General features: G+C 35.6%; 3 protein-coding genes across 8 annotated transcripts in view; 2 read left to right on the forward strand and 1 right to left on the reverse strand.

Moving 5' to 3' along the window:
* The window catches only part of ASB3 (ankyrin repeat and SOCS box containing 3), a 105,337-nt gene extending 87,054 nt beyond the window's left edge, over nucleotides 1-18,283 (reverse strand). Inside the window, exons 1-2 of one of the 5 annotated variants that reach the window (XM_074286914.1) lie at nucleotides 18,072-18,272; nucleotides 12,630-12,730 (exon numbers count right to left, since the gene is read on the reverse strand). In XM_074286914.1, the coding sequence (XP_074143015.1) occupies nucleotides 12,630-12,642 (13 nt within the window). In that variant the 5' untranslated portion in view covers nucleotides 12,643-12,730; nucleotides 18,072-18,272. Of the gene's footprint in view, nucleotides 1-1,609; nucleotides 2,036-9,746; nucleotides 10,090-12,629; nucleotides 12,731-18,071 lie in introns of those variants that run through there. The other 4 variants (XM_074286918.1, XM_074286915.1, XM_074286917.1 and 1 more) reach the window with 4 other exon arrangements.
* Nucleotides 1,859-11,148, forward strand: CHAC2 (ChaC glutathione specific gamma-glutamylcyclotransferase 2). Its single transcript, XM_074286929.1, has 3 exons — nucleotides 1,859-2,266; nucleotides 7,455-7,490; nucleotides 10,089-11,148. Exons 1-3 carry the CDS (start codon nucleotides 2,132-2,134, stop codon nucleotides 10,470-10,472), a joined length of 555 nt encoding a protein of 184 aa, XP_074143030.1. The 5' UTR covers nucleotides 1,859-2,131; the 3' UTR covers nucleotides 10,473-11,148.
* A 38-nt stretch (nucleotides 18,284-18,321) lies between the features above and the next one.
* LOC141554700 (endoplasmic reticulum lectin 1-like) overlaps nucleotides 18,322-27,758 on the forward strand; it is a 38,489-nt gene continuing 29,052 nt past the window's right edge. Inside the window, exons 1-4 of one of the 2 annotated variants that reach the window (XM_074286909.1) lie at nucleotides 18,348-18,685; nucleotides 24,808-24,915; nucleotides 25,326-25,430; nucleotides 25,744-25,824. In XM_074286909.1, coding sequence (XP_074143010.1) covers nucleotides 18,455-18,685; nucleotides 24,808-24,915; nucleotides 25,326-25,430; nucleotides 25,744-25,824 — 525 coding nt within the window. In that variant the 5' untranslated portion in view covers nucleotides 18,348-18,454. Of the gene's footprint in view, nucleotides 18,686-24,807; nucleotides 24,916-25,325; nucleotides 25,431-25,743; nucleotides 25,825-27,758 lie in introns of both variants that reach the window. The other variant, XM_074286910.1, reaches the window with a different exon arrangement.

The raw sequence follows: 27,758 nt of genomic DNA on the forward strand, positions 1-27,758 counted from the left end.
CAGCATTGGGCAAAACCAAAGATCCAAATTTTTGCAACAGGAACTCACCATACAACAAAAACTGCTAGGAAAACCAGAATACAGTATCTTACACTATGTACTAAGATAAGGTCAAAATGGGTTCATGATTTAAACATAGTGATAACTTAAGTAAATTAGAGGAGCATGGAAAATTTTATTTGTTGAATCTATGTATAATGATTGTATAATGTATAACCAAATGAGATAAAAAAGCATTATGGGATGAAAAATGGATAATTTTGATTACATTAAATTATTTTTGTCCAAAACTACTACCACCACCACTACCACTATAAGATTAAAAAGCAGGAAACCAAGGAAAAATATTTTATATCAAAGTTCTCTCATAAAGGCCTCATTTCTCAAATATGTTAAACATAAATCAAATTTACAAGAATTTGAGTCATTCCTTAACTGATAAATGGTCAAAGGATATGAAAAGGGAGCTTTCAGGAAATCAAAGCTATCTATAGTACAGAAAAAATGCTCCATCACCAATGATTAGAGAAATGCTAATTTTAAAAAATCTAAAATACCATTTCATATCTTTCAGATTGGCTGAAAAAAGGAAAACGATAAATGTTGAGATGATGTTGGGAAAAATTGGATACTAATGCACTGTTGGTGGAGTTATGATCCGATCCAACCACTGTGGAGAACATTTTGGATTAACTATACCCAAAGAACACAAAGAGCTCTGCCCTTTGTGTGGAGATGCCAGGAGTCCACTGTGCCCAAAAGCCTTATTTTCCTTAGGGATAAAATGAAAATGATAATGCCTGAAGGGTCTATCTTACAGAATTGCTTTGAAGATTAAATGACATAATGCATGTAAGTCCCTTTGCAAACTTTAAAGTTGTTTATATAAATGTTAACCCTATGAGTGAAAAATATTTTATTATTTCTGTTTTATAGTTGAAGATGGTCCAGAGGTCAAGTGATATCTCTATGATCCTGATGTTCATAAATACCAGAGCTGGAATTTAAGCCTCAGTTTCTTGAATGCACGTTCAAACCTCTTCTCTACGATATTTTAGTGTTAAAATGTTGCATTTTTTTATGAAGGGGTGGTCTCTTGGTCCTGACTTTTAGTTGAAAGTGGTCTTGTACTAGTTTTTATTTAATTAAACATTTTCACAGAACTCCCCCCCCAAGCATTTATTTTTTTCTCAATTATATGTAATATTTTTAACATTCTTCTTTATGTAAATTCCCATTTTTTCCCTTTTATTCCCTACCCACTTGAGAAGGCAAACAATTTTATATAGCTTATACATGTGCAGTTATGAAAAACATTTCCATATTAGCTTTGTCGTAAAAGAAAATTCAGCAAAAACAAACAAAAAGAAACCAAGAAAAAACAAAATATAAAAGTATGTTTCAAAGTGTATTCATACTCCATCAGTTCTTTCTCTGGAGGTGAATAGTATTTTTCACCCTAAGTCCCCCTTCTCCCTTCGGAGGGGAAAGGGGAGGGAGGCCAACCAATAAAGCTTATAGTGCCAGGTAGAAGAGGGGGAGGCGGAGATTAGAACCTATGGGTGCTAAACAAACTCAACAGAAAAATGCTTTTTAATAGGAAACATACAGAAACGCTGAAAGGGAAAAGAACTTGCTGTAAACTGCCTTCGGGAGAGATGTGGCCTGGGCAGAAATCCAAATTCGGAAGCAACACGCAACTTTTCAAACCCCGGAGCCCGCACCGCTCTCGGCCCAATCCGAACAGCTGCTTCCCTTCTTCCCTCCGGGCTTAAAGAACTTTAGAAAGAAGGGGGAGGAGAAGCAGGGAAAAGTCCACACTTCGAAAGACATTGTGGGCATGGCAGTTCCGGGCAAAAAAAGCACACAGAACGGAATGGCGAAGAAACAATAGGAAAGTATTGCAGAAACTATAGTTCTACGAAAAGTAAAGTTACAATTCCTCTAAAAGTAAAAAGAAATTAAAGTTTGAGGAAACAAGAAGCTCAGAGTTTTAAGTATAGATCTCCCAGAATGCCTTGCATGCTCGGCGACTGCGCAGCCGTCGCGCCTGCGCCTGGAGAGCCGGTTAGTAGCGGCTCCGAGAGACTAGGAGCTCCGATAGCTGGTTAAGGAAAAAGGTGCAGAGAAAATGTGGATTTTCGGATATGGTTCCCTGATCTGGAAAGTGGATTTCCCGTATCAGGACAAACTGGTCGGGTCCATCACAGGCTACAGCCGGCGCTTCTGGCAGGGCAGCACCGATCACCGCGGGGTTCCTGGCAAGGTGAGGAACCAGCTCCGACCTTCGCTGCTGCCCCTTCCCACCCGGAGCCCAGGCTCTCACCTAGTGACAACCCTCCTTTTTCTCCCCTCCCCCCCGGGGCACAGACCCTCCCCCCTTCCTCCACCGTTGAGACTTCTGGGACGCCAAAACAAAGTTATTCTACTCTGTCCTATCTGCATCTTCCTTGTCCTACCCCTAGCCAAACTCTCTCCAAAATGCATTAAGAAAACCGGGAGCGTAGACTGTTATCAGAGGGTACTGTTCACTTCTAAAGAAGTTTTTGTAGCAGAAGCAAAATTTGTAGGGTTTATAATCTAGGAAGAAGCCCTCCATTTACGTGGGTTTTGGTGCTTAAAAGGTCTCATGGGGTAGTCACAACAGACAAAAATAATAGAAATAGACTAATTCACGTGTCTTTAATCAGGCAGCACTGAAATCACCTTGTACACAATTTACTTTCCAGGAATTAAAGGTCTGGAAATTTCTACATTCTGCTACTAAAATTAATAATAGTTTAAATTCAAATATATGTTATGACAAATCATTAATCTTTCCAAAACTCAAGTTACTTAGACTTGCCTGAAATGATAAAAGAAAAGCAATTTTGTTATCATAACTGAACAGTTGTTTCCTGAATGTACTTGCTGATGATAAATATGGAATCACTATTTACCAATGTGTATTTTTTCTGTTACTTTCTCACTAATCCTAAATTAAGGAAGTTTTGTTTCTTTTACTTTCCTTTATCTTCCTTAACTGTTATCATTCTTTTATAGGCATTCATTTGCATACATAAAATATACACAGAATTAACCATTGTTTATCTAAACCAGCCAAGTGTTGCCTTACATGTTTGATTTACATCTTTTATTCTTGAAGAAAATAAAGTTTTGAAAACAGCAATCTGAATTTGATGATCCCTAGATCCCTTTTATCCTTTTAAATATTGAAATATATGTAGATAGATGAAACTTTTCTTAAAATAACAGTTACTCAGGTTTAATTTTTTACTTTTGGCAAAGCACATTCCTCACAAACATTTAGTAGGAAGGGCAAGAGTCATCCTTATTTTGCAGATTAGAAAATTTAGCCTCACAAAAGTGAGTGACTTACCCAGTAAGTGTCAGAACTGGAATTTCAACCTAGATAGAGAATACCATCTTTTTCATATTCACCTTTCATTGCCCAGAGTTTATTTTTGTTTTTTAAACTTTTTAAAATCCATCTGATAAATGAGACAACAGAAAGAAGGGAAAGGATTTTTTAAAAGGATATATATTTATAGACTAGTGGGAGGGACAAAGCTCTACCCAGAATAATAACAGTTACTAACAATTGTTAAAAATTTCAAAACTTAGATATACAAACGTTACCTCTTTAGATGCTGGCCACCTGTTTGACCATTTTTTATCCCCCAAGTTTACTGATCTGTTTGATCACATCATTATTAAGTATCAGAGACAGGATTCGAAATAATCTTAAACTGCAGAACTTGAAAGCAGAAAAGACAATTTATAACAGATCAGAAGTAGGGAAGCAGAATTTAAAGAGATCAAAATATTAATTAAAAACTGGTAAATCTCCACCTAAAATTTAATGGAGGTATTTTCTATCTTAAGAAATTTGCCATTGATATGCCAAGGGAGGGGTTAAAAATTGTGAACATGATAGTATTTAAATGATGGAGCTAGTGCAAATATAAACCATGAGAAATTCTAGGGAACAAAATGATTTTTGAGAACTAGTCAAGACTACTTTACATTTATGGTTTCCACATTTAAATTAATTTCAAAATCCTTAGGGGAAAAAACATCTTGAGGAAATTATACATATTATACGAATTATACAAAATCATATTTTATACATACACACACACACACATATATAGTAAAAGGCATATGATATATTGTTTTTCGCTAGCACTAATATACTTCACTAATCTTGAAAAATGAAATTGGTAGTGTGACCAAGAACATTATAGAAGAAAAAGTACAAATTAGATGACTTAGTAATTAAAAAACAGTAAAAATAAAAATTATCCATTTTTACACAGTATCAAAACAAAGAAAGAAGTTAATATGTGCAGGATTTGCTGATTATGATTACCTTTTGTTTCTATTATAAATTTAAAACTTTTTTTTTTTTGGTCTAATAAAAACCCTTTGGAAGGTTTTGCAAAGCCACAAGGTTCCAGACAACTTAATATAGTTTTAGATTATCCCTTTTCATTTTACAAAGGAAAAAAAAATTTAATATTAGGTCTATATTTCTGTACTTAAAACTATGATTTCATGAGTGTAAGTATCTTAATAAAAAATCTTGAGTAACAATGACAGAAAAAAACAAGTCATTTAGTGAGTAATCCTCAGGAGATGAACTAATCAGAATGTAATTGGATTTGGAATTAACTAAGGCCAGTTTTTAAATGGGTATTAGCTTCCTGTGCCATAAAATGAAAGAACTGACTAGATGATCCTTCCCTCTGCAAATCCTATGATCATTATCTTATACCTTTCAAAACTGGTAAGCAAGATTAATATTGCCATTTATTAAGTAAAGTTATAAGGGAAGAAACACTGGATTTAGAGTTTAGTCTAAAATTCTAATCCCAGCACTGATGCACATCAACTAGCCATTTAAAGTCTTTGGACTCCATCTCAGCCATTACACAAGATTCAAAAGCTGCTTTTTTGAACAATGGGGATAACATTCCCATTCCATTGGGTGAAAATAGCTTTTTCAATCTTAAAGGGTTGGGGAAAGAGAGAGTACTCTTTAATAAAGGGATAAAGAAATTTCCCACTAGAAGCAAGAAAAGTTGAGCCTAGAAAGAATCTAAAGATTTTAAAAAACAGAAAATGAGTGAATTCTAGTCAAAAGCAACAGCCTATGCACATTCAGTCAATCAAGAAACATTTATTTAAAAGATTATTTTGAGCCCACAAAGTGCAAGTCATTTGATTAAAAAATTAATCAAGTCCTATCCGCTAGGGTAGAAGTAGGGGATGGGAAAGCAAGCAGACCATTTTGACTGTGAAAAAAAGTGAGTAAATGCAAACGTTTGGGGGGCATAGTATGTATGGATAGTATGATAACTGATAATAAAAATAAGGCAAAGGTGCTAAATTCTTAATGCTGAAGATAGAAGAAAAGGGAAAATTAAGGAAACTGTAAATAAGTACATAATTGCTCTTGCTTGAATTCATATTTCCTAGCTAGATTAATTCTATCTTTGGGGTCCTGACAGGTATGATTGTTGAGGCACTCTCAGTAATATTAGAAAAAAACATAGAATACAAGCGTTACCAAAAGATTGAATGACAAATGTTCCACTTGGGCATCTAGGCATCTAAATAGGGAAGTGATTACAAAGAACAATCTTAATTATGCCCAACTAACATCTAATTCTAGCTATATTCTAATTCTAGCAATGCTGTATATACTTTACCTATTTTAGCAAAGGTAAATATCTCAGTCTTCTTGTGGAAAGATAGGGAGATATGGGCCAATATAATGAAACGAATTTAAAACTAATTGGATTGCAGATTCAAAGAATGGTTAATGGCTCAGTATCAATATGGTGAAAGATCTAATGGAACACTTTTAGGGATTTATTTATTTGGCTCTATGCTTTAATTTTTTTTTTTTTTTATCAATTCCTTGAGTAAAAGCCAGATGATAGTTTCATCATATTTGCAAATGACAAAAATGAGGGGAATAATTAATCCTAGATGACAAATTCAAGATTCAAAAAGATATTAGAATAGTTATATCAAAGAGAAATGGGGGCCACTAATCCCTACATAAAAATTTCTGTAAACCACATTTTGACTTCATTTAAAATTTAATGTTATCTATGTTTTATTTTGTTTATTTCCCAATTACATTTTAATGTTTCAGGCCTTCAGTGTCATATTTTTGAGCTACAGCATTGAACTACATTCAGGAAAAATTAAATCTGTACTTGAATATCAAAAAAACATCAATTTCAAAAATATAAGATGGAGAAGGTCTGGATAGCAGTTGTTCTAAAAAGGATCCAAGGGTTTTAGTAGATTGCAAGTTCAATATAATTTAATAGTATAATATGGCAACCAAAAAGACAAAGAATCCAAAGGGCAAAGGGTCTTGAGGATCCATGAGACTTCATGGAGACAGATAGCTTTGTTTCAAAGATTTGGAGAACTGTCTTGTGGAGCAATGATATGATTTTGGCTCTAGGAACTAGCATAGATAATGAGTAAAGGGGCAATTTAGGTCTAACAACAGGAAAACCTTCGTAAAATTAAAACTGTCCAAATTGTCTTAAAGACTGTCCATAGAGATAGCAGGATCCCTCTCCTTAGAGGCCATAAAGCAAAAACTGGACAACTACTTGTTGAGTATATTATTCATCTGATAAGTAAATAATGAAATAAGCTTTTTAAAAAAAAAAATTACTAAGTAAATGGAATCCAAGAAACCTCATGACTAAGCACAGTTATTAAAAATCAGAATTGTTATTAATGAAGGTAGCATGCCAGAAAGCCAGCAATATTTACTTTTTTAAAAGAAATCCAGGCCAGCTGAGTGTCAAGGAAGACTTGTGAGATTCAAGTCTTGCCTCTGACAAATCATACTAATTGTAAAATGAGACTGATAACACTTTCAGTTACCTTCCTCACAGTGAGGATCACATAAGATAATTGTGTAAAGTGCTTTAAATCTTAAAAGTGTAATATATGACTATTAGCTCTTATGAAGAGATTAATTTAGGACCACTGAGAAGTACAGGCCATCTAGTTCTAATAAAAGCTCCTTTTGTTCTATCAGTGCCCGTAGCAGTCAAACAGTACTCAGGAATGTCATATTTTTAACTCATGTAACAAGAAAGTAACCAGATGTTCTATCTTATTTGCAGTTTCTCTCACCACCTTTAATTCTGAAGTAGTCTCTGGCTGTCCACATGTTTTCTTGTTTTTATTCATATAAAATATATCCAATGTAATTTAACTGAAACTGTTTTTTAGAAAACAGCATATTTTCCTGATTCAATACACTTTAGATTACAACATATAAAGTCCTTTGCTGAAACATGATTCTATTAACTTGGTGTGTGTAATGATACTATTTTAACTATAGTTGATACTGATATTCCGTTAAGCATATATTTATTTATTTATTTGTTTGTTTTTGAAATTTTTTCCAGCCTGGAAGAGTTGTGACTCTTGTTGAAGATCCTGGGGTATGGTACAGTTTTAATATAAAGATGTCTATGTGAAATTATAAGAAGTATACCAAAGAAGTTCTACAAAAGAGATAGCATAATAGAAGGAAAAAACACAACTATCTTAGCTTTAAGATCCCCATTTTTTTTATGTTAAAGCATCTTTTTGATTCTCCATGCTTGATTTCAGGTTTGCAGAGGACAGAGCTATATGGAGGCAGACCTGGTATAAATTTAAAAATGAAATAAAGAACTATAAGGGACATTTAAAAAACCTGCATCTGAAAAAATCTTACAATAGTCCTTGAAATAAGTGGAGACAGTTCACAAAACCAATGTTAAAAACTTTTTGTGGAGGTGGGAACAGATCTATGGTATCATTTGTATGAGGAATTTCACACAACTAGACAATATATTTGTGTATTTCTGTCTCTAAGACTAGCCCCTCCACCTGTTATGCAATGTGACATATCTCAAATTGACTACCACTATCACTGTGCTGATTTTTTTTATTAAATATTCTGCATTACCATAAATCTGCCAGTTACAAAATAGTAATTGAGTTCCAGCCTCGTGATATTTAAAGCTCATTTTTATTATCATAACTGCCTGATGGATGATAAATTGTTAATAACTAACGCAATCTTAAGTCATTCCCCATTTGTAAAAATAATCTAATCATTACTTTAATAACCTCTCCAGCAATTCTACTTTTTTTTATTGATTGAATTTTATTAACAGCACTAAGAACAATGTTTTTGTATACAATTCCAAAATGTTTATGTGGTTCATATTCCTCAATATTTTGGATATTTTTTACTTACCAGTTTTGGGGTATCAACAATTAATTTCACAAAAGTTTTCCCAAAAAAAGATGGTTGAAAAATAGAGTGTAACTACATAAATACTAGTCTTTTTTCTAATATATTCTTGAAAGTTCTTCCTCTATTCATTAAAAATGCTTATGACCCTCTCAAGATAATGGTAGAGAAGTTTAAGCATTTCACATTTATGGTATTTTTAGAGAAAGTGTTGTTAAAAAAATATATATATGGCTACAAGCAAAGCAAATGTATCATCATGCTTCATAATATGTTCATAATGTGAACAAGTAAATCATATAAACTAGGAAATTCTTTCCTGAGGAATTTTTTTCCATAAAAACTTAAAACATTTAATTGTAGATATAAATCCCAAACTAAACAGTTAATAAATGACATTGGATTTTGTAAGCCATTTTAATCAATTTGACTATTAAAATGATTACCCAGAGTTTAATGATTAAAGGTTTTTTGTTAGGTTTACAGCTATAAAACAGCTTCCACTTTTGTGACATTCTTAATAAAAATATTAATAAAATATATAGTAATAAATCTATGCTTTAGCTTTTTATTTAAATAAACACAGGAAATGAAAAAAATAATGCTTTCTCTATGTCCAGTGAAATAAAAATCCAATTTTGGAAGTATATTGCTTTAGTTTTAATTTTTATGCTTTAATTTTTATACAATTTTATTTGAAAATATTATGATGACTGTATTGTACCTAGACTATATTGTAACACATGTAAAATGTATGGTATTGCCTGTCGTCGGGGGGGAGGGTAATTTGGAAAAATGAATACAAGGGATAATATTATAAAATATATATATATATAATAATAAAAAAAAAAGAAAATATTATGATGACGACTGTTCTTTTTTAAAGGTATTTCCCTCACTTGTAACCACTATTATTGAAAATTTCATATAACAATTGAAAAACTTAAGCAAAAGAAAAAAATTCACAAAATGGTGTAGTTGACTCCCATGTTACATATGAATCTCTTATATTTTTGAGAAGTGATATAGTAGAGAGAAATATTCTCTATTCCCACGTGTGTATGCATATGTATGCATATATATATATATATATATATATATATATATATACATATATATATATACACATACGTGTGTGTGTGTGTGTGTGTGTAGGTATTCACTTTTAATTTCAGCCCTACTAATACAAATTAAGAATCAATATAAGGAGCAGCTAGGTGGCGCAGTGGATAGAGCACCAGCCTTGAATTCAAGAGGACCCAAGTTCAAATCTGGTCTTAAGACACTTAACTTCCTAGCTGTGTGACCCTGAGCAAGTCATTTAACCCCAGCCTCAGAGGAAAAAAAAAAAAAAAGAATCAATATAAAATGCTCCAATGAAACGATGAAACTGCTATTTTGGGATTATATCCAGATGCCTGTTCATCTTGTATTACTTATGTCCTCGCCCTACCGTAAATTCACCAATGGAATCCAACCAGCTTGCTGGGTGCCTTTTGACATCACCAGTGTAACACATGTGCTGTTCTCTGGTTATCCCTTATTCTGGCTAAGTGACTGGACCCTCTTTTTCAATCCTATATTAAAGTAGAAAAAAACAAATAATAGCATAGTCTATTTACCAGTAGTGCAAATAGCTAAAGAGAATTATAACAGGAGTTACAGGTGCCAGTTCAGTATGCCGATTTTATATTTTCAAAAATACTCTGAATATAGCATTTCCTCATATTTTATAAATATTTTTACACATCTTTTAAAACATAAGATGGATTTACCCACTTTTATTCTTCTGCAGGGTTGTGTATGGGGTGTTGCATACCGACTACCAGCTGGAAAAGAAGAGGAAGTAAAAGCTTATCTGGATTTCCGAGAGAAAGGAGGCTACAGAACTACAACAGTCATTTTCTACCCAAAAGATCACACCATGAAACCATTCAGTGTATTATTATATATTGGAACTTGTGATAATCCTAATTATCTTGGTCCAGCCCCTCTGGAAGACATTGCTGAACAGATTTTAAACGCGGTTGGTCCTAGTGGAAGAAATACTGAATATCTTTTTGAACTTGCAAATTCCATTAGGAATCTTGTGCCAGAAGATGCAGATGAGCATCTCTTCTCCTTGGAAAAATTAGTAAAAGAACTTTCCGAACAAAAACAGAATCTCAATTGCATATAGATAATCATTGATTTTCAAAATAAACACTATCTTCAGGGTAATGATTTCCCCTAAATGTCATAATGTTTTTCTTAATGGTGTATTCAGAATAACATAGTTTGCTATTTGTAGTCTGCACTAGAAAATCTACATATACATTTGTATTCAAGCATTTTTTAAACCCCCAAGCTAAATTACATTTAAATAACATCTAATATATTCTTGGTTTAGAAATATACAGGTAAAGAAATCTTTATGCATCCTGTTTTGAGAATGTTAAACAAATTACTAATTTGATAAGTAGAAGAAAAATGAAATACCCTCAGTACTCTTGCTTGTTTTAATCTTAAAAAGTAGTTTTCTGATAGCACATCTTCTCCCTCACTAATGTGGATGCATGAAATGCTCGGTAACTTTGTCCTTTGAGATAAGCATTAGAAATCTGTATTTTAGGAGAACATCTGTATTTTGCTCTAGACCATCAAAAGTGTAAAATAATCTCTAAATCTACCAATCTGCCAGTAAAATACCATTTTGAAGTTACTGGTGAACCAAATTGAAACCTGAAATTCTGTAGCATGTATTTGTGCTTGTAAAATTAATTCTATAACAAACCATGGTTAAAAATGCAAAAACTTATATTAGCATGTGATTGTAATATATGTATTTTAATAAACACAAAGATTTCAGTCCTAAATTCTTAACTTTTGTATTTTTCAATGTTTATCAGTCCTTTTAAGCTTAAGATAACATTTTCATGTAAAAGTTTTCCTGGGAATGTTGTATTGTACTTTATCTTCTTGAATAGCAGTAATTTTTGCATATGTATAATTACTACAGAATATAACTCATTAACCTTGAAATACCAAGGATCAAAGATTTAGAACTACTAGTGCTCTTTAAAGAGATCAATTAGTACATAAGTTCTGTATCTGGGATCTGTGAACTTACTTTAATATTTTGATAACTGTATATAGGATTGATTTCCTTTATAATCTCATTATTTTAAGCATTAAAAAATATTCTAAGCAAGTTTTCCTAAGTTTCACCAAGACTGCAAAGGGGGACAATTGTTCAAGTCTTTTTTTAGTCATGTCATTAGAGTGCTTTGCCATTTCTTTCTCCAACTCATTTGATAGATGAGGGAACTGAGGGTAAACAGGGTTAAATAAAGACCCAGGGTCACAAGAACAATAAGTCAATAAAGTCATGTTTGAATTCAATTTGGGTCTTCCAGATTCCAGGCCCAGTCTACCTTACCACTTCCTAAGTAATGCTGTTGCCTCAAAGAGTCAGTGACACCATGACATGCAAGTGAATTGGATTCAAGTGAGGGAAGGCTGTGAAAGGTCAAGCCTAACTTCCCCCTCCAGTAGCCAAATATAGATCAGGACAATTGGAGATAGCCCCTTGTACAAAGGGAGATCTGGGCTTTTTTTAAGCTAAGGTCTTCAAAAGGTTTGACTGAGACCACACCCATTCAGTGCTTCCAGCTAGGTAGGAGATACAGAAAGGCTTTCATCTAGTCAAACAAATAAATCTGGAAAGGGAAAACTCTCAAGTTTTATGGCCTAAACCAAAAAGATTCAATCAAGACCCAAACAATGGCCATTTGGGGCTTGGCCAGGAACAATATTATAGTACATAATAACAGGGAGAAAGAAAGGAGAGAGCAAGTAGATCTCCCCCTTCTACTCTCCAGTGGAATAATAAGATTAGATAAGGCTGAGGGCAGCTAGGTAGCACAGTGGATAGAGCACCAGCCCAGAAGTCAGGAGGACCTGAGTTCAAATCTGATCTTAAGACACTTAATACTTCCTATCTGTGTGACCCTGGACAAGTCACTTAACCCCAATTGCACCATTTGAAAAAAAAAAAAAAAGACTAGAAAAGACTGAACTTAAAAGGGTGATGATACTCTCAAGAATAATAGGGAAGTTCTAAAGGAGGGCTTGGTGGGGAAATGAGTTCAGTTTTGGACATGTTGAATTTAAGATTTCCACAAGATAAGAAGTTAGAAATATAAAAGTAGGAAAAAAAAGATTAAGGCTGGACAAATAGATCTGGGAATCATCAGCATAGACATGACAATTGAAACCATGGGAGCTAATGAGATCTCCAAATGAAATAGTATAGAAAGAAAAGAATGCACTGCACAGAGGTCTGGAAGTTGCTTACCTTTAGTAGTCATGATCCAGTTGAAGATCCAACAAAAAAGACTGAGAAGGAACAGTGAGAATGGCAGGAGGATAACCAGGATAGAGTAGTATCATAGAAACCTAGAGAGAATTGGGATCAAGGAAAAGAGTGATAACAATGTCAAAGGATATAGTGAGATAAAGAAGAAATGAAAACTGGCAACAGCCATAAGATTTGGCAATTAAAAATCACTGGTAATCTCCAAAGGTCAATTTATGCAGTTTATTAAAATTGCCAACTAAATAACATGCTATTTTAAATTGGTTATAAACAAGACAATAAAGCTGGGCATTATATTATCTTAAATTTTATTTAATTTAACTTTATCTCTAAAATGCTATGATTAGGGGCAGCTAGGTGGCGCAGTAGAGCACCAGCCTTGAATTCAGGAGGACCAGAGTTCAAATCTGGTCTCAGATACTTAATACTTCCTAGCTGTGTGACCCTGGGCAAGTCACTTAACACCAGCCTCAGGAAAAATAAATTAAAAATAAAGTGTTTAAAAAAAAAAAAAAAGATGAGGATAAAGTGATACAATATTAAAAAAAATAATAAAAATAAAATAAAATAAAATGCTATGATTATCTTTGCTCTCAAAAACCCACAATCTAATAGGGGAGATAGCAAGTAAATAAATATGGACTAACAAGCAATATACAGGATAAACAGGAAAACATTTAAAGGAAGGAAGGTGCTAGAATTAAAATGAATTAGAAAAATTCCTATATAAGCTGGAATTTTAATTAGATTATGAAGGAAATCAGGAAAGCCAGGAGATGAAGAACATTCCAGGTAAAAGGGGGAGCCAGAGGAAAAAATCTAGAGCCAAAAGATAGTTTCTTCAAAAGCTAGTTTGTATTTTTTTCTTTTGTGGACCAGGAAGGAGGCTAGTGGCACTGAATGGTACAATAACACTAGAAAAGTAGGCAGGGTCTAAGTTATATAAGGATTTGAAAACCAAAAGATGATTTTGTATTTTATCCTGGAGGGTAAGAGAACCACTACACCTCACAGAAAGTGAGGAAATAATAGTCATACTTGTACTTTAGGAAAATCCCTTTGGTGGCTAAATGGAGAATGGAATCAAGTCCGCAAACAGATCTATGGGATCTTTCAAGAAACTAGGATACAGCCTGTTTTCCAGAGCTAAAGCCCAGCAAGCAGGCTGTGCCCAGAACTTGGCATAACAATCCTTTGAATTCACCCTCTGGATTGAATGGAACTGATTAGATACACCTTCCTCAGTACTTAGACTGTCACCTGATCCCTATTCCCAGGTCTTGAAACCTGGGTTGCAGGAAGTCAAGACCATCAAGAAGTGATGTATCCTACAGGAAGTAACCTGACCCACAGGAAGCAGACAACATTGGTCAAGGATGGCTACACTCTTTTATTCTATCCAATGAAAAGGTTTGGGTTTTTGCTTTTTAAATCTCTGACAAGTCAGAAGCTGGTCAGATTCAGGAGCACATGGCAGGAGCTAGGATGGCTCTCCGGTGTGTGTCTAGGCCTCTGTCTCTGCAGAGATTAAATAAATGCTTTCTCTGTACCTGAAGATGTCTCTGATCAGTTAATTTGGGAAAGGGGGACTAGATCTGAATGATCTCAGCAACAACAAAATACCACAACTGTTTCGGGTCATGAAGCCCTGCTATGAATCAAACTTGTCATGCTGATGCTATCACCCTTATTGTCAGGGGTAAGGCTCACTGCACAGCCTTCGGTATAAGATCGCCCCACACTAAAGAGGAATAGAAGAGGGCCCTCTGATACATGTATTCTTGCTTGCAAGCTGTTTTCCACACTTTGAAATTAAACTATTTGATTCTTGACTCTTTCAGTTTCTAGCCTGTTCAGTTATAGCACCCTGAGAATTAGAAACCAGATTAGATTGATAGATCTATTAAGATCACCAAGTGGAAAAGGAGGAAAGATGAAAACCCAGAACTCTTTCAGATATTTATAATTAGGGGGTATGACTGGACAAGAAGTGGTAGTTTGATAGGAGGATCAGGAATAAGTGATATCCAAAAAAATCTAGAAAGACAAGAATATCAAGAAAGAAAGAGTGATCAATACCAAAAGCTGTTAGAGAGTAAGAAAAATAAGGATTTTTTAAAAGTCACTGAATTTGACAACTAATAATTTCATTCTAGTTTTGCTAAATTAAAGAGGTTAGAAACTAGATTCAAGAGTGAGGACAAAAAGTGGAGTTCTAGAAATGCTAGCTATAGCAATAAGTTAACAAACAAAAAAATCCAAAGGAATAAGAAAACACAAAGAAAAAGCTACTTTTTGATGGACTCTGTTTGCTGTCTCCTCCATTTGATTTTGAGCTCCTGAAGGCAGGAACTGTCAACTAAAAATTAACTGAAACAGTAACCAACAAAGTTACTGGATACAAAATAAAAACAGATCATTATCAGTCTTTCTCCATATCACCAATAAAACAAAATTCCATTTAAAATGGGAGAGAAAATATAAATATCTGGGAGTCCACTAATATATACACAGGAACTATATGAATATAATTATAAAATATTTTACAGAAAAAAATACATCTAAATAACTAGAGAAATACCAATTGTTCATGGATGAATTATGCCAATACAATTATAATAATAATATTATCTAAATTAATTATTCTTAACAAACTAATAAATCCTGTTTTATGGAGCTAGTAAAATAATAAAATATATCTGGAAAAACAAAAGATCAAAAATTTTAAAACAAATTGTGGAAGAAAAAGGGCCTAACAATCCCAAAGATTTCAAAGAATACTCCAAAATTCAGATATTGGTTAACAAAACGGAAAAGGTAGTTAGTAGAACATATTAAAAATACAACCCCTACAGAAACAAATGATCATAGGAGCATAAATACCCCAACAACTGGAATAAGTATTTTAACAAACACTGCTGGGAAAACCAGAAGAAAACCAATCTTGAGAGAAACTAGCTTTATACAAATAATCAACACATCACACCAAAATAAGTTTCAAATAAATACATAAGGATAATTGTATAATGTATACATATATCAGCAAACTAGAGGAACAGGGAAGAAAATTCCCTTGTAAATTCAAGATTTCCCAGGAAATTCTATTCCAATGTTAGTGTCAAATGCCCAAAGAGTACTTTTTTCAAGTACAGGGTTTTTCTTAGGAGCTAACTTTTAATGGGATAATCCTACAACTGAAAAAATTAGAAAGCCTTGACTGTCAGGCCGGAGGCTTGATTTGCGCATTGTAAACTGCTTAACAGGCCCACCAATGTTGTCACATCCCAGGAAAGTAAAAGATATAATGAAGTGTTTGCAATGCAAATGAGTATCATGCATTTTTTTATATTTATTATGTTTGATTTTTGTATATACCTAATTTCTACCAGATTTCAGGACAGCTCATAATAGTCTCTTAATAAATGTTTTTTTGATGTTAAGATAAAATTTCCAGTCATAAAAAAACCACAAAAGGGTTTGTATGTAACATAACTAATGTATTATATATATACACATATATATTATTAAGTATACTATATATATATATACACACACATATATATTACATATGCAATATAATACATATATATACATATATAAACAGGCCATGGCAAGGATGAGAATATTTAAAGAAATATAGTCTTCTTACACTTTGCTTTCCTCCATGACTATTACCATCTGGCTAAACTGCCTTAATATGTTCTCAAGCACAACACTCCATCTCCCATCTGCTTGGCCCTAGCTCTCCCACATGCCTGGATTTCTCTCCCTCTTTTCCTCCACTTCTTAGCATCCTTCAAGACTTAGCTCAAATCCCAGCTTTTATATAAGGCTCTCCCCTCTAGTCTGTACACAGAGTGTCCTAAAGGTCTTAGTGCAATTTTAAACTCCTGTATGTACCTAATTATTTACATGATGTAACCCCTGTTAGAATGTGAATTCCATGAGGTCCGGAACTATTTTTTACCTTCTAACCCATAAAACCTAATATAATAGTTGGTATAAATGTTCAATAAATGTTTGCTGAACTATAACTCACAATTCATTTAGTCAAGAGAACTATTAAATATACTTATCTAGGGTAAAAAGAATTAGCCATACCATTTCTGAAATAGTTACTATAGTAACACAGTAAAGAAGTAAAAGGTAAGAAGAGGAGCAAAAAAGTATCACCCAAGAAATCCAACAGTCTCAACACTCAAGGATGTTACAATATGGACAAGATGTACACACATGAAACATTTAAACATGTCTTCAGGAAGACTGTATCAACCTCTCTATCCTTTCCCCTTTTAATTTTTTTCCTAGTTACCCTGTATAGATTGTTTGCTATCTCCCCCATTAGATTATAAGTTCCGGAGAGCAGGAGAATGTGTTTTCCTAGAACACAGTCAGCACTTAATGCTTATTCACAATGAGAATGGAGAGAATAGGAAGAATGAACATAGAACATGTGGCGATGGAGCACATAGACTTGTGCAGCTTCTCTCCCGAAGTCCAAACTTGCAGAGAAACAAATGTATACTTAGAAGCAGGCCTGCTACATGCCCAGTGTGGCACAGGGGACAGCGCACCCCGCCTGGAGTCAGGAGAACATTACAAACGTGACCTTAAAGACCTGGGAGCAGTGTGATCTCGGGAAGTCACTCAGTTTACCTGTTTCCTCTAGGGAGCTGAAGAAGGAAGCGGCAAAGCACTTCACAAAATCTTTGCCCCGAAAACCCCAGATGAGATCACGAAGAATCAGACACGGATGGACAAAATTAAATGTGTGCCAGGAAGTATGGTAAGTACTAGTAATACAAGTATAAGGCAAACAACGATCGAACGGGTTTGACATAGCAGAGCGACAACACAAACAAGCTGTCAATAGGTAAGTGCTTTCCGAAATCCCAGCGCGACCTCGGGTCTGAGGAGGGGCTCAGGTCCTTCCGACCTCGGTGCTCTCTCCACTGCACCAGCTAACGCTATTTGGGCTAATTTTGGTTTCCGAACCCCAGTAGGCCACTTAATCAATGAAAAGCCTGCGCACTTACTGGAAAGACTCATGGGGAAGGGGAGGGGGAGGGGGAACAGGACCGGGTGGGACAGGGGGAAAACCTTTGGAAGAGCCATTCAGGGTAAGGTGGAGCGAACGATGCTCGGGTACCAACCCAACAACGAACACATCTAGAATTTAGGCGCCGCAGGAGGTAGAGATTTTCCCTCAAGGCGAGAGCCCTGGAGGGACAGTCGACGTACTCTTTCCCTTAACTTTCTGAATTATCTAAACCCCAAGTAACGCCCTCCCTCCAGCCCCCCGAGTATAAAATGGAATCAAAGGGAGGTGGAGGACTACGCGAAGTTGGGGACAACGCAGGAGAAGGCAGGGGCCCCTCGGGAGAGCGCCTGCAACTCGGCCGGGGGCTCCGCGGGACTCACCGGCTGCGAATAGGAACTCGCGGCCTCCTCCCTTGTCGTCTAGGTCTCCCAGGCTGGAATCTCGGCCCTCAGGGTCCCAACCCCCAAGGCCCAGGTGAGCCGGCGAGTAGTCGACTGAGTGGATGCCTCCTCCTAGGACCGAAAGCACAACGCTACAGGATCAGGTAGCTCTGGGGATGAGGGGGCGGAGAAGAGGAGAACTACTACCTCTCGGCTTCCGTAGGCGGACCCGGATGTTGATAGGCCGTTTGTCCCGGAAACGACAACGCGAAAGTGAGAGAGGTGGAGGCGGTTTCTTGAGGCTCCCCGGAAGGAGACGTGGCGGCGGTTGGGGCTCCGGTCCGCTGGGCGATCTCTAGTCCCGCCGCCTCCGCCTCCTCTCTATGGGCCAAGGAGGCAGCGACGGCGGCGGCGGCGGTGGCGGCGGCGGCTGGAGAAAGAGGCGGAGGAGGATGGAAGAAGGAGGAGGTGGCGGACGCAGGCTGGTCCCGGGCGCACCGGTTCTGCTGGTCCTCTGTGGGCTCCTGGAGGCGTCCGGGGGAGGTCGAGTGCTCCCTCCGCTCAGTGACGACATCCCTTTCCGAGTCAACTGGCCCGGCACCGAATTCACTCTGGTCAGTGCCCGCGCCGGCCTCCAACCCCGCGCCCCGAGCTAGCAAGTGCTTTTTCACTTTAACTAGGCACGGGTTTTCTGGGACCTCCTGACAGGCGTGCATCCCCCCGCCGCCGGGGGCACGGAGCCTGGCTGCCCAGCCACTTAGTCCAGGGAAGCGTTCCTAGGCACCTCCCTCCAAAAACAGCGTGTACGGATATATGTGTGTACACAAATACTCACGCACATACATACACACCCAAGTGTTAGTGTAACTGAGTCCCAGAGTGCATGGGTGGGGGACACACACGTACTCATCTCGTGGACATGTTCCACTAGGGATAACTAGGCGTGCGTCATGTCTGCCTTCCCCTCGGAGAGCAGCCACCGGCTATTCCTTCAAACAGCCTCCTTTCTCTCCTTACATGCCATCAGGCCTTCTCAAAGACAATTTTCCTTTCCAAGTCAATGCAGCAAATCCCCTTCAAACTTCTACTGCACGCTAAGATCCGAGCTAGGTGCGGGAGACAAATCTAAAATATAAAGCAACCTTTACTTCAAGGAGATAGATGTCATGGGGGAGGGGGAGGATTCGGTGTGTAGTAGATGTGGGATAATCCTGGGGGAAGTGCCTGCCTTCAGTAAGCTTTTATTAAGTTTCTATGCGCCACTGTTCTAGGGGCTAGGGATACAAAGGATGGCAAAAAAAAAAAAAAAAAAAAAAACCGCTCCCAAACAATAAAACAAAACTAGTTCCCACTCTCCAGGAGTTCATCATGTACTTGGGGAAAACTTTCTGGGTGAACTGGAGATAAATTAACGGAAGGCAGGAACTAGAATTAGGTAGGGGGTAGTACATGAACTGAGATTTGAAGGAAGCTGGGAATTTTCAGGGAGTGATGAGGAGACATTTTGGCCTGGGGTGCAGCCTGGGCAAAGAGATAGGAGATATTGTCCTATGTCAAAGAGAACCACAAAGAGACCTGTTTGTCCAAAATGAAGTTCCATGAAGGAATAGGCTGAAATTGGATTAGGCGTTAATGTCCATCTGAGGAGGCTGCGTTTTTTCCTAGAGCTGAGAGAACCACTGAAGTTTGTTGAATAATGGAGTTGCATGATCAGATTGAATGTTAAGATGATTTTGGCAGCTCTGTAGAGGATAAACTAGAAAAGTTGGCAATCCATTGAGGAGACTTATTCAGGTGAGAGATGTTTTAATATCTAAAATGATAGGTTGGCTTTGTGAATGGGGAGAAGAGGGCAAATTGAGAGAGATACAGAGAAATGTTTGAAAAAATTAGCATCTGTTTAGTTGGATGTCAAGAAGTGAAGAAGGAAAACTCTAGAATGATGCTAGTATTGTAAAACTGAGTGACTAGAAGGTTGTTAGGCCCTCAACAGAATTAGAGAAATTCTGTCTTTTACAAATAAACACTATAAATTCTAGAATGAGATTTCTTCCTGCAGAGCTGTTTAGAAGAATTCAATAGGACTATGTCTACCATCCTCACTCTCCAATCATAATGCCCCTAATGCAAAAAGCAACATATAAAGAGACAGCATGATTTATTTTTTTAAAACTAGACCAGGGATCAGGAGCTCAATGATCTGTTCCCAATTTGGCGCTGTGAATTTGGATCATCACTTCAACTTTCATTTCATCTCATTGGTTTTCCTCACCTATAAAATGATAGAGTTGGACCAGATCAACTCTAGGTCTCTTTTAGTTCCAGATCTATTTTTCTTTGTTCCTAAATTTCTCATCTAAAAATAAGGCTTCAGATTGGATGAGTGCTAAGCTTTCTTCCAAGTCTAAGTCGGATCTTTTAACATTTCACATCCTAACCCAGGGGGTGACTAAAAGTTATTTTTGTTTAACAGAATGAAGAAGGATCTAAACATTCATAAACACTATAGAAGTCTAAAGCAGGAGATTGTGTCAGTAAAGGGGGGAAATTTTCAGTTCTCCAATTTTGAATTCATCAGTATACAGATTCCTCCAACCTTTAGGCCTCCATTTAGTCTTGAATTGTACAGTTGAACATTTATCACTCTGTGATCAACCTGGGATTAACCTCAATTAAGTTTGTTATCTGTGGTGGTGCTGGAATGAAAGATGTAGTACTTTGCTTATCTCTTCTTTTAATGTTCAATCCTGATTCACCACACTGTACATACCACATTCCACATTGTGGCTCTTGGTTATCTGAGGAATATAATTTTTTTACTATGAGAATTCCTCTATTATAGTGTTAGTGACACATGAAGATATATTGGTATTGAGCCAGTAGTTTAGTACATCCATAATGTCATCATTGTAGGTATCCCCTGAATCTCAGTGTGTATTGCCCATACATCATCTACACTTCCTCATCCTGTGCATTTCTTATTCCTGTTCTATAGATTCCTCACACAAAGCGTATCCAGTGTGCTGAAGGCCTTACTCTAGGTCTTTTTCAAATTTCTTTCTTCCTATTACAGCACAGTCCTATCCATATGTTACCCTTGCTATATAACCAGTCCACATTCTTTTGGTTTAAAAACAATCATTCATTTCCTGAGAACAGGGACTATTTTTCTTGTTATCTTTGTATTCCCAGTGCCTTTCACAGAGTAGGCTTAATATTTGTTTGTTGAATCAGCTGTTATGCTCTCATTTTCCCCCCTTCATGCACAGAAATCACTGTTGGAAATATGCTATAGCCATTTCCATTGCCCTTTGGGTTTTCTGCAACTTTGATTATTTGAATATTGTTGTTGTATTGGGTCAGACCAAGAGAAAATTCAATTGTGTCATCAATCTTGTATCTGTCATCTAATGTAAATTCAAAAATGTTTCTCTACTTTTTGTGCCTTTTTTCTGTGTCAATCCTTCCTTTATTTTCAGTCTTGCCATTGGAAATTTTGTCCAATGTCCTCATTTTTTTTCATGAGACCCAAAGAAATAAAATCACACAATAGGAGGAGGAGGTCCTAGACCAGGGCTTCTAGTTCTGTCTCACATTCTTCATACACATATTGTCTTGTCAGTGCTTCAGAGTTCCAACTCTGTTCTTCTGGTTTTTCAGAGAAGGCTGGATTTATAGGCAAAAGGCCTATCACTTATCTTTAATCTTAGACACATCATTTCATCTCATTGGTTTTCCTCATCTATAAAATTGGATCAGATCAACTCTAGATCTCTTTTAGTTCCAGATCTATTTTTCTTTGTTCCTAAATGCAGTATTAGTACATTTTTTCAAAGCAATAATACTTAATGCCCTGCTTATAACTGAGATTGGACAACTGCAAAAGGTAGGGCAAAGGGGTGGATGTGGAAAAAAGATCTAGTGCTATTCAGTGAGGTGATCTATCTTTAATCATTTATTTTGCAAATTAATTTATTTTTAAAATAATCTCTAGAAAAAAATAAGAAAAGAAGAAACCCTACCAAATTCCTTCTATGACACATAATTAAACCCAGAAGAGTCAAAACAGTGAAAGAAAGCTATAGACTAATATCGCTAATAAATATTAATGCAAAAAATTGTAAATAGAATATTAACAGAGACTATAGCAACCAGCTAATAAACCAATTTATTGAGCATCTATTATACAAATACAAATAAAAACAAAAGTAATCCCTGCCCCCAAATAGTTTAGCATTTAATAGAAGATCACACACACACACACACACACACACACACACACACACGCTTTAAAAGGGGAAGAAGGATAAAATTATTTGTGACCCTGACTTCTAATCATAGAGTGTAATCAGGGCCAAAGGTATTCATGAGGCAGATTCAGTCTTGCAGGATAATGAGATTTGTAATCACAAAGATTATACACTCTGACCAGGCTAGATTCATTCCAGGAATGTAGAGCTACTTTAGTATTGGGAAAATAAAAAACATTAGTGATTTTTATTACTTCATTATCAATATGATCCATTGATGCAGAAAAAAGTATTTGACAAGGTACAGCACCTATTTCTGTCAAGAACATGAAACTATAGGAATAAATGGAGCTTTCCTTGAAATGATAAGTAGTATCTTTGTTTTCAGTCATGTACAACTTTTATGATGCCTTTTTGGGGTCTTGTTGACAAAATACTAGATTGGTTTACCATTTCCTTCTCTAGCTTATTTTACAAATGAGAAACTAAAGCAAACAGCGTGAGTAACTTGCCCAGGGCTTCACTATTCAACAAGAACAATTAGAATAAATGGGTCAGTTCACTAGAAAGTAAGCATAGATTAACATCTCACACTAAATACCAAGACAAACTACAGATGGTGGATATATGATTTAGACATAACGGATAACATCATAAATTAGAGCAGCATGGAAGAAATTACCTGTCAGATCTATTGATAGGGGAAGAGTTCAAGACAAATAAAAGAGAGATTGATTCACAGGAGGTAAAGTGGATAGTTTTTATTTTCTGTAATGTTAAACTAAAAAGAAAGACAAGAAATAGGTGTGGGTAACACTGGAATCAGGTGCACTTCCAACCTGAGTAAAAAATTTTGCCCCAAATGGAGCAAATATTAGTCCCATTTTACAAATAAGAAAATTTAGGTTCAAGGAGATTAAGTGTTCTAACTAATGTATCAAAAGCAGCATTTCAACCCAGGTCAACTGATTCTAGGTCAGATACTCTGTATTACTAAATCAAACCCATTATTTCATATATCTGACCAGATAATATTTGTAGATATCCTAATTTGAATACTGTATTTGCCTTGGAATAGACTGTGATATTGTGAATGAATAAAGACTTGACCTTGAAGACAAGAACACTTAGATTTAAATCCCATCTAGAGCAAGCTGCTTAATCTGTTTTAGCTACAGTTTTCTCATCTGGAAAATGGACTAATAATACTTGCCTGACAAATTCACATGATAATTGGTTGTAAAGCTCAAATGAAAAGTTTCCATTGTGTATTGCAGCCTGTAATATGCTGTATGAATGTTATTACTGTAGCCTAAATTTGCATTAGCTTTTATGGCAGTGTCAACCACTAGTCACAATTTCAAAAGGACTTGAATAGCAATTTTTTTTATTACAAGAAGTAGCATAAGACATTCATGATGGAGTCTCTGGGGAGCACAACAACACAGATAAAGCCTTGGGTATCTAAGGGTTACAGCAAAAAGAGGTCTCTTGGGAAGAATGAAGAAAAGTCCCCTCTTTTGAGAGGGGAAAGGAAGCAGCAGGGGAGGGACTGTAGAAGGGACACCAGCTCCCAACCCCCTCTCCTAGGAAGCATGTTCTACTTATCTGAAAGGGTCTCAGCTGCACAGTTTATCATTCTTGTTTAGACTGGCTAGAGCCAGGTTTATAGCTGACTAAGTTTTAAAGGCACACAGAATTCTGTTAGGGTTGAATATTGTGTATTATGTCAGCGGGGGGACTGGGAGACTTCATCATTGACTTATTCTAAACCTCAGATATATTTCTAGAAAATATGGCAACTCAAGAAAAATGGGTTAAATTGGTTTCAGGGCCACATTGTCAGAAGCAATAACACCATTAACCCATTTGAATTAGAATTTAGAATTTGAATTTTATTTTACTTGAAGATTATCAAACTGATTCTCCCCCATTCTGTGCTTATTTAATTTATATTTTGAATCTATATATCAGATTCATATTTATCCCTTGGTTTTTGAGATCACAGATTTAGAATTGGAAAAGGACATCAGATGTTACATATTCCAAACCACCCACTCTCACCTTTTTTGTTTCAGATGACAAAGATTGTTAAGGGGTCCCTTGAACTCATTCTTTTGAGTTGCCATATTTTCTAGAAACACTGGATCCATCGTGTACAAGAGGTCCTAAATGTATTGAGAATGAAGTCCCACTCCCAAGCTGACATAATGTGTTGTTTACATCTCAATCTGGACTCCCTGTGTGTTCTTGGGAGTCAAGATATGTGCCAGTCAGTATGTACTTAACCTGAGAAATTGCTTCTGCAGCTGAGATCCCTGTTTATAAGCAGATCATCCTATCTTCTTAGACTAACCAGTCCCCCCCCCCCAAAAAAAAAAGAATGCAGCTTTTGCCTTAGCCCTACTCCTTCCATATGGGGAGCAGTTTTGTCCTTTTCTTATTTTTACTGCACTTTCTTCCTAATGCATGTTATTTCCCTTTAGGTGGAGATTTCTGGTATCTTCTGCTTCTTTTGCCTTGTTGTCATAAATATGCAAACTTCTGTATGGATGGTGAACTCTTTGGGTTCCACATGCAAGTTCATTTCACTTGTAAGAAATCTGGTTTTCACATAAGTTTTGTGAAGTTGTGATTCCCTGTTGACATGTCCTAGAAAAGTTAAGAGTCTTCTACAAAGTCATACAACTAGTAAACAGCAAAACTGGAATTTATCCAGACCCTCTGACTCCAAATCTAGGACTTATTCTACCACTTCTCTTACTTAGCACATTATTCCAGACCAAAAGATCTTTTAAAATTCCAGTTCTGCCATTCAGCATTTTAGTTATCCTCCTGTCATTGTATCAGTAGTAAATATTATTTCCCTTACAAATAGTAAAGAACATATACAAACATTAGTTGCTTCAGTAGAACAATTTGAATAAACTACAACTGTTACTATATTTTGTTTAATACATTTAGGAAGTTAAACTAATGCCTACATATTTTTGTATATTTTTAGCCTTCTGCTGGTGTTTTCTATAAAGAAGATAATTATGTCATTATGACAACAGCAGATAAAGAAAAATATAAATGCATACTTCCCCTTGTAGCAAGTGGAGATGAGGTAAGTACTGATAACTCTATTGACAGTAATGGGACATATACATTAAAGTTCTTCCTTGGAAGAATAGCAAGCAAGGGACTAAATCTTAAAATAAAGTTTCCAAAACAGGATATAATTTGAAATACCTGTTTGTTTGTTTTTAAATTAAAGATCACTAATAAACCTGATGTAAATATTTCTTGCTTCTCTGCTTTTGCTTGTTTTCCCTCCCTTCCTCCCCCCCACCCACAACCAAACACATGCATCTAAAATGTTCTTCTCCCTTCTATTTCTATCCTTTAATACAGAAAACTTATAACCTTAATTCTTACAGGAAGAAGAAAAAGATTATAAAGGCCCTTCTCCAGGTGAATTATTGGAACCATTGTTTAAACAAAGCAGTTGTTCATACAGGGTATGTATTTTGTGTACATTTGGCTTTTATTTCAGTAGATCCATGATCTAATCAGTGTGTGTATAAATTGGTACAGATTTGTACCATTGGTTTGATTCTTGTCCCCCGTCCTCCCATAAATCCTTCGTAGAGAATCTACACAGTGTTCTAAAGGCATTCTTTTAGATTGCTTAACATTAGAGCAAGACTCATCCATCTATTGCATATTGCTCTTACTATATATGACTAACCAACATTATATTCCAATCAAATATTTAAATATCCCTTATTACTATATGTTTCAAACTTAGTGTGCTAAAACTCCCTTGTAAGGCCAAACTAGATTAAAATGCAACTGGGAAATGGTTAACGAAATTTTGTTTTAAAATTACAACATAAATAATATTAATTTGTGGTTTTCTAAGATAACATGTGACTTTTTTTCTATTCTAATTTAACACTACTACCTTATATCATTTCTTAGGATCATATTATTGGATATAATAATATGCTGCTACCTATTTACCCATCACATATTTCTCTGTTTAACTTTATTTTACATAATGTTAGAAAATAAATAATTAAGTTTTCAAACTTAATTTTTTGTTTATTCCTTCTTTAATATTTATTGTACTGCATTGTTAGAAATCAGCTATTATTCTAGATACCTAGAAATTTAATAAATTGTTAATTTACATAAGTTATCAGTCATAAACATTTATTAATCAGTCATTTTGTACCAGTTACTAAGTGTTGAGAATACAAAAAGACAGTGTTCAAGGATTTCAATCTAATGGAGAAACAACATGTAAACAAATATATTCAAAGCAAGTCACATATAGGTTTAATAGGAAAGAGTTTTTAAAAGGGAAGGCGCTGTGACTAAGAGGGATTGGGAAAGAATCCCTATAGAAGATGGGATTTTAGTTGGTACTTAAAGGAAGCCAGGGATTCTGAAACTTTCAGAAACACACTTAAGTGTATAATACCTGAAATCTAGATAGTAATATTTTTATCTATTGCACTCAATGGATATTATGCAAAATTATAAATTGCTTATAGGTAAATTTCAAACTTAAAACGGGGTTACATTTGCATATTATTTCACTTCTTAAAGTAGAGTATTCCCTAAGAAGTGCTTTGTAATATATTTTTAATTGCTAAAAAAATTATTTCTAAATTAAGTGATAGGTGATTGATTCTTCTGGGATCTGTTTCACAATGTGCAAGCTGAGCTCTTTTTCCCTCAAAACTTCAATAACAATTCATGGTTTAAAAAAACACACTCTTACTTTAGAATTCAGTAGAGCTATAAAATTTTTTGAAACAATCACTTACCTTTTATTTAAATTGTTACCATCCTAGCCATATTAGATCTCAGAACTCTTATTACAAAGCAGTAATGATCAAAACTATCTGGTACTAGCTAAGAACTGAGTGGTGGATCAGTGGAATAGATTAGGCACACGAAACACAGTAGTAAATGACCATAGTGCTCTAGTGTTTCGTAAACTCAAGGATTATAGCTTCTGGAACAAGAACTCACTATTTGACAAAAAATTCCTGGGAAAACTAAAAGATAATATGGCAAAAACTAAATATAATATAAACATCTTAACACTGGATACCAAAATAAGGTCAAAATGGGCACATGATTTGGACATAAAGCATAATCAAAATACCATTATGCCACAAGTAAATGGGAAACACAAGAATAGTTTATCTGTTAGATCTATGGAGAAGGGAAGAATTTAGGATAAAATAAGAAGGCATTAGGGGATATAAAATGAGTGGTTATGATTATATTTAACTTAAAAGTTTTTGTACAGACAAAACCAGTGCAACCAAGATAAGAACGAAGGCAGAAAGCTGGGAAACAATTTTCATCACAAATATTTCTCATAGAGACCTCATTTCTCAAACCCCAGGAAATCAGCAAAGAGATTAATTGAGGA

Source organism: Sminthopsis crassicaudata, chromosome 2, assembly GCF_048593235.1.
Source record: "Sminthopsis crassicaudata isolate SCR6 chromosome 2, ASM4859323v1, whole genome shotgun sequence".
In the NCBI taxonomy this organism is placed as follows: domain Eukaryota; kingdom Metazoa; phylum Chordata; class Mammalia; order Dasyuromorphia; family Dasyuridae; genus Sminthopsis; species Sminthopsis crassicaudata.